This window comes from Sphaeramia orbicularis, chromosome 6 (genome assembly GCF_902148855.1).
Source record: "Sphaeramia orbicularis chromosome 6, fSphaOr1.1, whole genome shotgun sequence".
NCBI lineage: Eukaryota > Metazoa > Chordata > Actinopteri > Kurtiformes > Apogonidae > Sphaeramia > Sphaeramia orbicularis.
Genome location: NC_043962.1, coordinates 51,512,885 through 51,528,131, shown reverse-complemented (window position 1 = coordinate 51,528,131; position 15,247 = coordinate 51,512,885). Strand labels below are relative to the sequence as shown.

Genomic DNA, 15,247 nt, shown 5'->3' with positions numbered 1-15,247 from the left:
GGAATACAGCTGAAACTGTTACTGCAGCCTAAACCATACATGGTAGAGTAGTGCAATTTGGACGGTTGGTCCAGACCCCTGCACGGAACTAAGACACAAACAATTATATATGTCCACCAGCAGAGGGCGATATAACTAAAGACAATGCATTTTGGTCTATAACTCCTACACCGTATGTCGCATAGTCAAAAACCTCATATCCTCAGATTCCCTGAACAGGGCTGAATCACATGGGCTAGGTTAGGCAGATTTGGGGGAGAGCTTTTTTTCCAGCAAAATTGTGAAAACTGGAAAACTTACTTTTTTAAAACTCCTACTTGGGATTTTGTCCAATCTGCATGAATCTTGGCACATATGCTCTTCTCATAAACAAGATGCTAAGTTATCAAAATAATTTTTTTCGGTTAAAAAATGTGAAAATTATTAATGAATAAATTTCTGTAGCAAAAATGTACAAAAATGTTAACTATTACATATCTCAGACAAATTGAATGCTATCAACACCAAATGTTAGATATTTTGTTGACATGTTACTCTGAGGGTATGAGCTGAATTTGGTGAATGTTGGCCTCTAGAGGGCACCTCAAATATGGAAAATTTATATCTCTTAAACGGTTAAACCGATTTCTATGAAATATGGTGGGTATAATGTAGGGTCACTCCTGAGACCAGCTGTAAAGTTTAGTAATGATTGGTCAACGTGAGTGTAATTTGTTACAACAAATCCAAGTCCCCACACATTCATCCTTTCACACTACTGGTGCATTTGTCCCATTACAGCGAATACGGCGGCTCAGATGTTGGAATACTAACTACAACTGCAAACCGTTATGAACCGGGGCCCAGCCTCCACGAGCTCAGCCCAAGACCATTGTCCTTTGGGGCCGACTTCCATGGGCTCCATGGGGCCTGGGGTCCAAGTGGGTGGGGAGGCTTGGCCCCCGTTCATAACTGCTTGCAGTTCTAGTTTTATTTGAGATCATATTGGTCTGTTTGTGGAACCTGAACTAAAACTAGTTTGACACCTTTGACTTAATAATTTCTGTATAATTTTTGTAAGTTCTTACCATGGACCAGGTTGGACCCTTTGGTGGGTCAGTTCTGGCCTGCGGGCCATACCTTTACCACCCCTGCTATAGTATTATAGTCTATGGACAGGTCGGTCCATCCCACATCCACAGGCTGCAGTGGATCAGAGCCTTTCACTGCCCTAATGTCCTATTTGTCACTGGAAAGACCAAAGGCTTCAGCAGGATCTGGAAGTTTACCGATTGCACAAACAGTGACAGTTAAGGATATGAATATTGTGCACATACGCATTTAAAGAGTTTTTCCTATGACATATTGGCTAATTTCTAAAAACAGCCTGGACACTCCAGACAGGACTTGAACAGAGGACATGTCCTGTTATGGGCATGTCGATCGTATGTGGCTCATTATCTAATGTCGTCTCCAGACCAGGGCTTGACATAACCTGGGAGGTTGATGGCCTATACTCACCTCTCTCTGTCTGACTGCAGCACACACATTTTCAAACGCACACACATACAGGAATATTGGGACCACTGCCAATCAGAAGAGGGTCCCGCCTTTCACTATCTCTGATTGATTTAGACCATGATATGGGCCTAATGTGTGTCTCTTCCACAGCGAGATTTTCAGAGCCACAGAGACTTTTTTTTTTAACCTTTGAATGGCTGGTTGCACCGGTGTGACCTCAGATTCTTTTTAGTCGCACCATTGAGAAATAAGGTTGAAAGTGCGACCAAATTGGTCGCACATTCTAGAACCCAGCCAGACATTCAAAACTGAGATTTTTTTTTTGGCTAAAATTTAAATATATATATATATATATATATATATATATATATATATATATATATATATCAATAATAGTTTGCTATACTGTATTGCAAAACATTAATTTTAGATTACATTTAGGCTATACAGGGTGGGGAAGCAAAATTTACAATATTTTGAGGCAGGGATTGAAAGACAGTGTATGACCAATTAGTTTAATGAAAGTCATGAGAATTTATTTTCCACAAGAAAATTTACATAATAGAAAATGTTTTTATTCTATGTGTCCTCCTTCTTTCTCAATAACTGCCTTCCCACGCTTCCTGAAACTTGCGCAAGTGTTCCTCAAATATTCGGGTGACAACTTCTCCCATTCTTCTTTAATAGTATCTTCCAGACTTTCTCGTAATAGTTTTGCTCATAGTCATTGTCTTCTTTACATTATAAACAGTCTTTATGGACACTCCAACTATTTTTGAAATCTCCTTTGGTGTGACGAGTGCATTCAGCAAATCACACACTCTTTGACGTTTGCTTTCCTGATTACTCATATGGGCAAAAGTTTCTGAAAAGGTATGGATAATAGTGTAAGGTATGATTGTGACATCAATATATGTTTGGTTTCAAAACAATTGACGTAGTGCCTGCTGAGAAAAAACAACTATATGTTCATTGTAAATTTTGCTTCCCCACCCTGTATAATGTATATTATTATGGATGGAGACAGAAAAGCCAGGTTGAGATTACCGCACAAAGTAAGAATTTTTTTTCCCTTGGTCTGGATATGTCCAGCTTGTATTTACAAGGCTGCAAATTAATACTGAATAAACAATAACTCAAACTATGAATATGAAAGAGCTGCAGCATCTTAAACCAGCCACAATGAACATTTGAAAGATAAATAGTACCACAGTGCTTCAGTATCAGCTTCAGAATTTGTCATGTCTTTTATGTATTGTGATTATCTCTCTCAACTCACCATATATTTTTATTGATAAGTTTGTTCTTTTTTTTTTTTTTTTTTTTTAAATCAATTACTAGATATTTCAGGTGACCCATTTGAATTCCAGGTGACTAGGGATGGGAATCGTTAAGAATTTAACGATTCCGATTCCATTATCGATTTTGCTTATCGATCCGATTCCTTATCGATTCTCATTGGGCGAGGGAATAAAAGAGTACAAACGGGTGTGTTTGCATTAACTGTCTTTTATATTTCCATCTGCACAGAAAATATACCATATACAGCATGAACAAATAATAACATGATGCCGGGCCTGGTTCGGGGGCGGGGGGTACAGTGAAAGTGAAAATTTATAACGCTTTACTAATTCCTCTATTGCCGCATATCCACTACGTCGAACAAGATTGACTCGGCTCAGCTCCCATTGTTGTGCACCTCATTTCCTTTCCCCTACCTTTGGAAACTTATATTTGGCTACGACATTTGTTGCCTGCACCGGAACCAGAACTGGGCCTGGCGTTCACTCTGCCGCTACATTCACAAGCGTTGCTAAGTAACGGATCAAATATGTCACATTCCTGTAAATGAATCACATGCTGTGTGGACAAATGTTTGAGCATATCGGAGGGATTCCACCCTTTTGAAGAAATGGAAGCTTTGACAGTGTTACAGCCAGACCTGGTGTCATCTTTTCAGACCATTTCTGCCTCAACGCCATGTTGGCTATGTTGAGACCAAAACAATGCAGCGTACGCGTGACGTCATCGCGCATGCGCAACAAAGACGTAATCAATAAGCAGAATTGTTAAGCATGTTTCCAAGGAATCGAGCTACTAGGATCCGGTTCTCAAAAAGAACCGGTTCTCGATTCCCATCCCTACAGGTGACCCCACGTTGGGTCCCGACTCCAAGGTTGAACAACACTGAACTAAATGCTCAATGTGCTGCTTAAAGGATAGACTATCATCAATAATAATGCCTAAGTATTTGTAAGATGACACCATTTGGATTTCATTCCCTTCAGCGGTTTTAATTTTACGGAGCTGAGAGAGTAACCATTTTCCATTTGAGAAGACCATAACTTTAGATTTTTCAGTATTTAACATTAGCCTTAGCTGATTTAAATGAGACTGAACAGCATCAAACGCGGATTGCAAGAAGTCAAAGGCTTGTTACTTTTAAAAGTTCAGAAATTTCACAAGAAAACCAAGGATTGTTTCAACCTTTAACTCTAAATTTGCAAAAAGGTGCATGTTTGTTAATAATTTCTAACAAGGCATGATAGAAATAATCCTGTGCTAGTTCAACATCATTTATAAGGAAAATCTTTTCCCAGTCATAAATCCACAAATCGTGATAAAAACTTTGCTCACAGAAATGTTTAAAATCTCGTTTAAACACAATTTGAGATCTTCTTTTGGTAGTTTTTGTTTGTCTAATTGTGGTGATAACACAATGGTCACTTAAATCAGTAGCAAATATCCCAACATCAGTATATTCATGTGGGGCGTTTGTTAAAATCAAGTCAAGGATGGAGGATTTTATTGGATGTTTAAGATTTGGCCTTGTTGGACTACAGATTAGTTGTATGAGATTAAAAGAATCACAGATTATAAAACTATATTATGACGTTTGTCATTATTGTTTTGTATTAAACGTGTTTCAATACTTTTGTCCATATAGTGTATTTCAGGATAGTTCAACAAAATCAAAATGACAGAGTGGATTCAGAAATTACAAAACATTTTAAATGTAAATATTTCTTTACAATGAAACTATACTCAGGGTTAGTTGCAAAATTATAATGAAAGGTGAAAGGATAAATTAGCACAAAATGTGTCAGAATAATTTAACATACATTTTTATAGTTTTCTATTAAATAAATCTGAATATTTTGGGAATTTTTATCCAGAAGAGCATGTTGAGCTTTAGTACATTTTAGTCAACATAATTATAGATGAAAATTAACCATTACAGAACAGATATAAGGTAGTATATAGGTAAATGACTGGATGTCCACAGGTTGTACTACTAGAGATTTATTAGCATATTTGTTACTTTGACTTAGATGTTCATTTCAGCAGTTTTCCAGTTTCTAAAGGAATAATACAAAAAAGGGAATGCCCCAAAGGCTTTAAGGATAGAGAAGATCATTATTATATCCCATATTAAACGCTTATTGCATTGTTCCATCCAGATCCAACAGTTTTCTTACCACAGCTTTTGAAGGTGTCAAGCAACTGCTCCCTGCTCAGGCCCTTGTCCACCTCCACTTTCACCACGTCACAGCTGAGCCCCCCCGCCTCCCGCTTCGACTGGAGGAGAGAGAGATGGAGAGATGGGAGGTGAGACAGACCGTGTTGCCATGGAAACAGAGGACATTTACTACTACTACTAGGATCCAAAAGAAATGCAGCGAGATGAGAATATGAATGAGGTGAGAGGGCTTTTCCAGACCAGGCAGCCGGGATACTCCTCATCAGATCATCCTATTCTCTTTGTATTTACATTTGTCTGCTTTTAAAGACATCAAATGGTGTAAATTTAGTTCCTACACACCTGAACAGACCTTCTTTGTCCTTTAAAGTGTCAACAATGCAGGAATGTGATCACATACAGCTTAATAAACCTGGAAATGTCCTCCTGTCTCATCGTTCTGACAGTGTTTAATGTTTGTGATGTAGCAGCATGGGACTGGCAGTCACACTGAGCTGTTGTTTCAGTTTCATTGCATCATTCTGTGCAGCACATCCAAATTTAGCTTCTCTCTGTAACAGTAGAATCTGGAGCAGGTTACCCAAAATATTTCATCTCAAAGAAAGAAAGTGCTCAGATTTCCACTGCTTCTCTAACCATTAAGAATTAATGCTTCAATATGGCAAAACTTAAGGACTGGGTTGTAGAAATATCAATAATAAAAATAGGACCAATGGCCCTGTAGCTCACAGGCATCTAAATTTAAAAAGGAAATCCAAACAGCTCTTAATTTAACCCCGCATCTGAATTACACAGTAGATTCTTTCTCCAACTCAGTCAATTTTAGTCCATTTCAAGTTGATGAGTTTCTTGATAGTACAGCAGACTCTCTGCAAAAAAACAGATCTAATTGTGCCACTAAAAAAGAAGATTATAAAACAAGGGGAGCCTGTTCCCTGGTTTAATTGTCATACTCGCCAATTAAAGCAGCATACCTGAAAACTTGAGAGAAAGTGGTGTTCTACTAAACTGGAGGAACACCATACAGCCTGACAGGGCAGTCTAAATAAATACAGGAGGGTACTTTGTTCTGCTAGAGCAGCTGATTCATTCATCATTAACAGAGAAAAATAAGGACTATCACAGGTTTCTTTTCAGTACTGCAGCCAGACTGACAAAGAACCACAGTGCATATGAGCCTAGTGTTCCTGCAACCCTCCATTGCAACGATTTTATGAACTTCTTAAATAGTGAGACTTTGCTCATCAGAGATCAAATTAATGGCCTCTTGTCTTCCACAAATTGTAGTCCACCTTTAAATCCTTCAGACCCAGAAACCACAGAGGTGACTATTGAACCATTTGGTTTTATGGACTAGTTTTCTCCCATAGAGGTCAAACAACTAATTTTGATAGTCTCTTCATCCAAACAGTCCACCTATCTCTGAGACCCAGTTCAAACAAAGCTCATTAAAGATGCTTTACCTTTACTTAGCAGCCACCTCTTTGATATAAACTGTTCAAAAAAAGTTAGGGCCCACTTTTAAATACATAGATATTTAGAGGAATTTGAGGTCGTTGTTTGTTATTTTTTAAATTTTTTTGAAAATGCAACATTTCATCAATAAATTAACAAACATAGAACATTTAATATCCATTCATTAATTTAGTGTCAATAATCAAAGTCAATCAGTCCAGAAATCAAAGTTTACAAAGGCCTGGTAATGAAGAAAAGTTATCCAAAGTCCTCAGTAACGGGAATAACGGCCCCGGGCATCAATGATAGCAGTACACCTGCACCTCATGCTGCCTATGAGTGTCTGGATCTGTTGCTGAGGGATGACACGCCACTCCTCCTGGATCCACTGAGTCAGCTCCTGAACAGATCTGGGCTGGTGATTCCGGCTCCTGACCTGCCAATCCAACATATCCCACAGATGCTCTATCGGATTGAGGTCGGGTGAACGTGCATGCCAGTCCATGAGATTGATGCCCTCATCCTCAAAAAACTGATTGACTGCTCTGGATCGGTGTGGTCTGGCATTGTTGTCCTGGAACACTGCATTTGGTCACAGCTGCCTCATGATCCTGACAACTTCTGGTCTCAGGATGTTCTCTATGTAGCCATGCCCATTCAGATTTCCATGTACAATAATCAAATTCGATCGCCCAGTCCACCAGATGGCACCCCAGACCATAAGTAATCATGACATGGTGGAGTGAAACACAGTCTGTTTGTGGGAGCGGTGCACCCCCGCCTAAACACACGCACAAATGAGGGGTCGGTATCGGATCAGAGCGTTTTCCCTGGAGGTTGGTCTAGTCCATGGTCAGTGAGACAGAAGCTGAAAACATCTTCCAGGCTCCTGATCCGGGCCACAGGTAGGTCGAGCATTATGTCCTGCGGTCACCTCGGTGGACACGGGAAAAAGCGGAGGGGGCAAATTAAAAGTTTGCAAAGCTTCAGGAGGTAGGGAAAAGAAAAATGAGTGAAAATTTTCACTTTCACTTCTGTGGGAGCACGGAGTGCACCGCCCCGTACCCCCATTGTATCATAAGTAGGACGGAAAGTGACGCATGTACGCGCGCGGTTACCAACCAACAAGCACGCATCCCCCGGCGTGTGTGCGGCCAAGAAACACCCCACACACACACACACTGACAAAACACACGCGTGTTCACCCTCCCACCCACCGACAAAACATGTGCACACACCCCCACCGACGAAATGCACACATGTGCACCTACCCCATTACACACCGCCACACCAACAGATGAATTCCACAGGAAACGCTTTTATTCTTATTGACTGTATTGAAAGAGAAATTCAAGTTCTCAGGAAAATTGCCGCTAACCAATTAATTGTTAATCAATCAATAAGGTCAACCAACTAATGATTAATGGATTAATCGATAATTTGCATCCCTAAAGCATGTACAGTTTAATATCAACATAATCATCTAAACATTAGTTTTCTTGTTTTCTGATAAATAAAACTTTTATTTTTACAGAGCTTTCAGTGACAATAAGTATCTCCTCACATCACAAGGTCAAACATCCCTAATAAATATAATGTTGACTAAGATTTTAATCTAAACTGCAAAACTTTTGACATAAATATAGACTTGAGTCATTTTTAATTTAAATTTAATATATTTCGGTTTTAATGCTAACACTACAAAAGAAATGAGAGTTATTGCTGACAACAAAATGTATTAGAGCATAGGCCCTAAATCTTTACACTTTATTTTATTTGACAAATTCAAACATTTCTTTCTTTATCTTTTTCCTTTGGAAAATAGAGGTATAATACTGGGATAACATTTTTTTTTTTTTACATTATTGAATTATTTGTGTTATTAGATGATGAGCTGCACATGTGTACATATGCTGTATGTTTTTGGGCTTCTGAAAAACCAAAGCATCATATTAAAGTTAACAGAAGCTAGACAAGGTGTGGTGGTGGCTTCTTGTACCTTGATGCAGTGAGCAACCAGACGGGCGATGACCTCCTGACAGCTGCCCTCCAGCCCGTGGAAGATGAGGCTGCCATACTGTTCCACCTGGAGGCACATGCACAACAAGCACAACTAAGTAATGTAGAAATGTGCCAAATACAACCTGATGACGCCCTGCTTTCACGAAACCCAGGTTTTCCATCAGTTCTGAATGAGGTGTGACCTCTTTAGGACTGTAGGACTATGTTTGTAAAACAGGAAAAACCAGACCTGTACCTCCTTCAAAACCTTTGAATGGTCCAGAAGAAGATGATGACTCTCAGACAAAGCAAAACCGCTGCTTTTTAGCTCTAGAAGTGAATGAAATATTCCAGTGAAGACCTTCTGTTTTAGTCGAGCTATTTTTCTGACTGAAAACATCAGTTTTGCACATTACAGTTCTATTAAGTAATGTGCATTGAAAGCAACCAATATTAATGTCATGTCATGCTCATATTGTGTACTGTCAGAAAACACTTCATTTTGTTTTAATTTTTTTGTTTTGTTTGTTTCCTTTAAATAAATGCTCTAAATGACAGTATATACTTACAGAATCTGGGAAAAATGTCATCTCATTTGAAAAATACACAACAAATTTATTTTTCAAGCATTTTGTGCATTAAAACATGCAGTTAATTACAATACACTTTTTCTTCAATGTTACGCATTTTAAGTATATTCGCATGTTAATGTATGTCATGAAGCTTATAGTTAAGGTGGCTCAGGCTGCTCTTAGTTATGCTGCTATACGCTTAGACTGCTGGGAGACTCATCATGATACACTGGCCTCTTCTCTTTCCTCCTCCTCTCTGACCTCCCCTCCCCTTCTCCTCTATTCAAGCTCCTGCAAATAATAAGTTAATGACTTGATTTCTTCCCCGGAAACTCTATGCTCACCTAACAGGTTTTCCCTGGATCATCTCTGGATCTGCTACTGTGGTCCTGCATCTCTCCTGCCTCCATCATCATTGCTCATTTATCCATGTACAGCGTGTCCCATAAGTCTCCATACATAGGAGACATAATGCATTCCATGGTTCTAACATGTATGTCTTTATATTTCTTCTTTATAGTTCTTCAGCAGTGGAGGACACACATTGAAATGTGTTCCCGACAAAATGGCAGTCAAATAGAGCATATTATATAAATAAAAATGGTTTATGTCAAGAAACGTTTATTTTTCCTATGTATGGAGACTTATGGGACACCCTGTAGTTGTGATAGTGTTTATTATGTAGTTACATAGAAGGTAGAGGTTTGTATTATTTGTATTAACGGTTGCAGTTGTAGTATAGCCACTGTTAATACTTGTATTTGGAGTAGTAGGATTAACAGTTATGGACATTTGTTCTAGCTATTGATAATTATACTAGCACCAGCTGTTCTAGGTTTTAACAGTTCTAGTTCAGTCTGCTGTGCATCCATGTGTCCTCCCTCTCCCCATCTCTCTGTATCTTCCTTTACCCTCTGTCTTTATCCAAAACTGGTCAAGAGTCAGGGTCTGCTCGAGGTTTCTGCCTGTTACCCTGCCCTTACCACTGACACCAAGTGTTTGCTCCTGGAGGATTCTGTTGGGTTTCTGTAAATTGGCTTAAGAATCTGGTTTCAACCAGCTCTACATGAAAAGTGTCATGAGATAACTTTTGTTATGATTTGGTGCTATATAAATAATATTTGATTAATTGATTGATTGATTGATGATTGATGTTAATATTGTTTTTTGTTTTTTTACATTGATTCCCACTCTTCCTTGATTTTTACTCCATATTTGAAGATGAGATTTTGTGTCAGTAATAACCCGAGAAGTCTTAGAGGCTATTCTAAATATTTTCCATTTTCTTCTCTCTTTTTTATGACAAATTAAATAATTTCATGTCATTGTTTCCCTTTATGAGCTGAATTTAGTTTTTCCACTGTTTCTATAAATCAGAGATAAATCAATAAATCAGTAAACTAGATGAAGGTACTCACTTTTAGTGTTAGTGTTACTCAGCCCTGTTATTCTTTATTAGTAATTGAGTACATTTAGCAAATACATGAAATTTAGCCAATGTCATTCATTTCAACACACTGTATTTTAATGATTTACAAAAAACCCCAACAACAATTAATATCAGAAATAATTCTTGAGACTAGAGTGTACACTGTGAGTGACCCCCTAAGAAAAAAAAAAATCATCACAAAGACAATGCAAAATTCAATTTTAGTCTCATGGCCTTCAGAGGACCCAAATGATGCCATTTCCTGAACATGTGACTTAAAGAATGTATGTACCAAATATTTTAGGGTAATATGACTAAGCAAAAGCTGGAACCACCATGACAATATGGATTTTAATTAAAATATTATGGATTTGTGACATTCCATGTCCCAAGAGCTAGACTCCGTGTCCGGGGATCGGGTTGTCGGGCTCCCTGCCTTCGACTGTCACCCAATCCACACTGCACCCGGCCCCTATGATTCCCTCGATGGGTGGTGAGTCCGTCGGAGGGTGGGCCCACGTCGCTCTTTCGGGCTGGGCCCGGCCGGACCCCGTGGGCATAGGCCCGACCACCAGGCGCTCGCATACGAGCCCCAACCCAGGCCTGGCTCCAGGTGGGGCCCCGGCAGCGCCGTACCGGGCGACGTCACGTTTTTTAGATGTTTCTTGTTCATAAGGGCTTCTGAACTGCTCTTAGTCTGGCCCGTCACCCAGGACCTGTTTGCCTTGGGAGACCCTACCAGGGCATAAAGCCCCCGACAACATAGCTCCTGGGATCATTCGGGCACACAAACTCCCCCACCACGATAAGGTGGCAGTTCAAGGGGAGCGGATACAAGCGGTCGAAATGAGTTTCCTCCGTCAGGTGGCTGGGCGCACCCTTAGGGATAGGGTGAGGAGCTCAGTCACCAGGGAGGAGCTCGGAGTAGAGCCGCTGCTCCTCCGCGTCGAGAGGGGCCAGCTGAGGTGGCTCGGGCATCTGTTTCGGATGCCTCCTGGACGCCTCCCTGGGGAGGTGTTCCGGGCATGTCCCACCGGGAGGAGACCTCGGGGAAGACCCAGGACACGTTGGAGAGACTATGTCTCTCGGCTGGCCTGGGAACGCCTCGGGATCCCCCGGAAGAGCTGGAGGAGGTGTCTGGGGAGAGGGAAGTCTGGGCATCCCTGCTTAGACTGTTACCCCCGCGACCCGGCCCCGGATAAGCGGAAGAGAATGGATGGATGGATGGATGGATGGATTTGTAAAAGAAAAGAAAATTAAAGCTAAATTTGAATACAGACACACACTTCATCATTGTATTTGATGGTAAAGAATGGGGAAAGACCAGTTTTTATTAATATTTTAAATAATTCATCTTAATTTTGGAATTTGATGAATGTCCTTAAAAAAATACAATTTATTCTATAATTCTATGTTTTTTTTAAATTCATCTTTATACATATAAAGTCCTGGAAACAAAATGACGTCCATTTAGTGGAATGGTTCATATAGTGATCTAATATAAATTCACATTAGAAGTAGAAAATAGTACAAATACTTCATTATTGTACTTCATTTTTACTACTTATTTTTCTGATAACTTTTTCCCTCTACTCCCTAAATTTTAACAGAAAAATATGTACTTAATAACCCTTGTACTTTCCGGTCTTGTATTTGAGGTGAGTTTTAGGTGAGTTGAGTTGAGAATTATTCTATTTTCATTGTGAATATTGTGCAGTTCAACCTTGGGTGAAACCAATGAGTGAAACATATATACAATTCTCTCTGAGGTACAGAGTATGTTCTTCAACTGAAGGAAACTGGATTTGTGACATTTGCAGTAAATTGCATTGAATTGATTTCTGTTTCTTTGGTGTTAAAGTGTGCTTTGTGTATTTACCAGGCGGACGTAGTTGTGAAGCACTGGCAGAGGTAAGAGGGATTCCAGTGCCGACTCATCAAGACACGACTCAGAGAGACCTGTCAAAAACAAACCCCATTTACAGTACATGGATAAATCCTAATTAGCAACAGAAATAGACCTTCTGTTCATCAAACTGAGACTCTGCCTTATCTGACAGCATCCTGAAATGTAAACCATCTAGGTTTGATGAACCTAGCGTCTCATATATGGATACAATCAGAAGTTATGTATTCACCTAATGGGGCTTTAATGAGGGAGAAGGAAGAGGAATTAATCAGTCTCCTCCCACCCACACCCACTCATCCTGTCAAACACAGGATTAATGCCAACTGCTCTTTTTTTGGAATGCAGGGTCTAGGTCTGGATTGCTTGCTAATGATTTGTGTTTGATAATTTATTTTGTTTTTCTAATTTATTTTAACATCAAGTCACAGAGAACAGATAGAAATGGATCTCATTGATGAACTCTGGCCCATTTACATTTGTTTCATCATAATCATTGCCTTTCATTCCTGACAGGGTATAGGCAATGCACAAGTGAACTCCATCTTTCGATATCTTGGGCAATCCTTGTAAGCTCCATCCATGATAACTTCATTCTGCGTATGTTATTTTCTACATACTGCTTCCATGCTCCATGGTCTTCCCCTGCCTTGTGTTCCCTGTGGGTTCCACTGTAGCGCTTGTCTTGTGATGTTATTGCCTGGCTTTCTGAGGGTATGTCCTATTCAGTGCCATTTCTGTAGCCCAATTTCTTCTTCTATTGGTTTCTGTCCAGTTCTGCCCACACTTTTTCATTTGTGACTTGTGTCTTGCCATTTGATCTTCAGGATTGTTCTCATGCATGGTTGACAAATGTCTGGACTTTCTTCAGCACTGTCTGTTTGGTCTTCCATATTTCACAGCCGTACAAGGGAACTACTTTCACATTTCAATTAAAAGTGTATCTTTGTGCGTTGTGAGATCATAATGGATTTCCAAACTTTTGTTAATGGGTGAATGCTACTCTTGCTTTGCTGATTCTTACTTCTATATTGATTTCTGCTCCATCTTGATACTCCCAAGGTAAGTGCAAGATTCCACTTCTTCCAGTGATGTTTTATCTACTGTGACAAGATTACTTGATGTGTTGCCTAACTTGAGAACTTTGGACTTTCCTGAATGTTTTCGTAGGCCGACACTCTTTGAAAGAAGGTTCAGTTCTTCTGTCGTTGAGTTGTTGCCATGGTGTCCATTGGAGTCCATTTTGTCTTCCTTTGGTTGTTTCCTTCATGACCCAATCAATTGCTAGGATGAAGGGAAAAGGTGATAGCAGGCATCCTTATCGTACTGCTGCCTGTACATGACAAGTTTGGGAAAGTTGCCCTTCATGAAAAACTTGGCAGTTTGTTCCCTGATAGCTGGCCTTCACAAAGTTGACTAGTTCTCTGGTATTTCTATAGTGTCTTGTGAGTTTCCATAGTGTTCCCTTGTCTATTCTATCAAATATTTTTTGTAGTCAAAGAAGTTGACTAATACAGGCGAGTTCCACACTGATATGGTTGATTATGATTATGATTATGATACTCTTTTCACAAAGACACTGGTCACAGATCAATATCTCACATGTTGATCTTGAACTGAAAGTGCATGACATACAGAGGTTGGACAAAATAATGGAAACACCTTAAAAAATCAACAAAATATAATTTAATATAGTGTAGGTCCGCCTTTTGCGGCAATTACAGCCTCAATTCTCCGAGGTATTGATTCATACAACTTGTGAATTGTTTCCAAAGGAATTTTAAGCCATTCTTCAGTTAGAATACCCTCCAACTCTTTTAGAGACGATGGCGGTGGAAATCGACGTCTTACTTGAATCTCTAAAACTGACCATAAATGCTCAATAATGTTGAGGTCTGAGGACTGTGCCAGCCATACGAGATGCTCAACTTCATTAGAATGTTCCTCATGCCATTCTTTAACAATTCTAGCTGTATGGATTGGGGCATTATCATCTTGAGGTGAAGGTGTTTCCATTATTTTGTCCAACCCCTGTAGATGTGGTACCATCCGGTGGCGTACCAGAATACAGTTATAAGTTCTCTGGATAGGATATAAGCAACAGTGTCATGAGGAAGTGGTATTAACATGACTAAATCTGTACAAAAAGGAAAAAAAGACAGTACCTACGTCAAAACTTGCATTTTTGGCATATTTTGCATTTGTTTCAGTGAAAATCATATTTCATTTACTGATTCATTAAAGCTCAGATTAAAGATGAGGGTTAAGAAAAAGTGACTTTTTCAGCAAAATGTATCATTAACTGAACATAAACCCAGTGTCTCTAACCACTGTCATTTATTAAACTCCATGGATTTTACTGGTGAATCAATGTTGGGGAAGATGATGGTGTTTCCACATTTACAATGAAGCCTCTGAACATCCAAATGGGTCATATCTGATGATCATGAAAAAATGACAAATTGCACTTTACAGCAATTATTTACATGGATTGATAGGATTAGTGAATCAACTGATATTACATTTTAAATCAGTAGATGGTGTTGGTCAACGGTGAATGTTTGGGTCTGTATGGGTTAAACATGGAAAACAACAACAATGACAAATTGTCATTGTGAATGAGTTAATATTCCGTACATCTCACTGTTATGTCACTGATGTTTTAAAGACCGAACGCAGTAAACAGACTCAGTGTCACATATGAGCAGAGGTGGGAGGTAACGAAGTATAAGTTCTTCATTACTGTACTTAAGTAGTTTTTTTTAGGTATCTGTACTTTAATTGAGTGTATATTTTTCTGGCAACCTTTTACTTTTACTCCATATATTTTTCCATAAATATCTGTACTTTATACTCTTTACATTCTCAGAATGAGTTTGTTACTTTTTCAAACTAAATGGATG

The 15,247-nt window shown here is 39.3% G+C and overlaps 1 protein-coding gene across 2 annotated transcripts in view; it reads right to left on the bottom strand.

Moving 5' to 3' along the window:
• Positions 1 to 15,247, bottom strand: part of cttnbp2 (cortactin binding protein 2) — a 290,602-nt gene that overhangs the window by 25,597 nt on the left and 249,758 nt on the right. For both annotated transcript variants that reach the window (XR_003935538.1, XM_030135577.1), the window contains exons 12-14: positions 12,318 to 12,397; positions 8,436 to 8,522; positions 4,980 to 5,079 (exon numbers count right to left, since the gene is read on the bottom strand). Coding sequence is in view for 1 of the 2 variants with exons in the window: in XM_030135577.1 (XP_029991437.1) it covers positions 4,980 to 5,079; positions 8,436 to 8,522; positions 12,318 to 12,397 (267 nt within the window). In the remaining variant the exon portion in view is untranslated. The remainder of the gene's footprint in view (positions 1 to 4,979; positions 5,080 to 8,435; positions 8,523 to 12,317; positions 12,398 to 15,247) is intronic.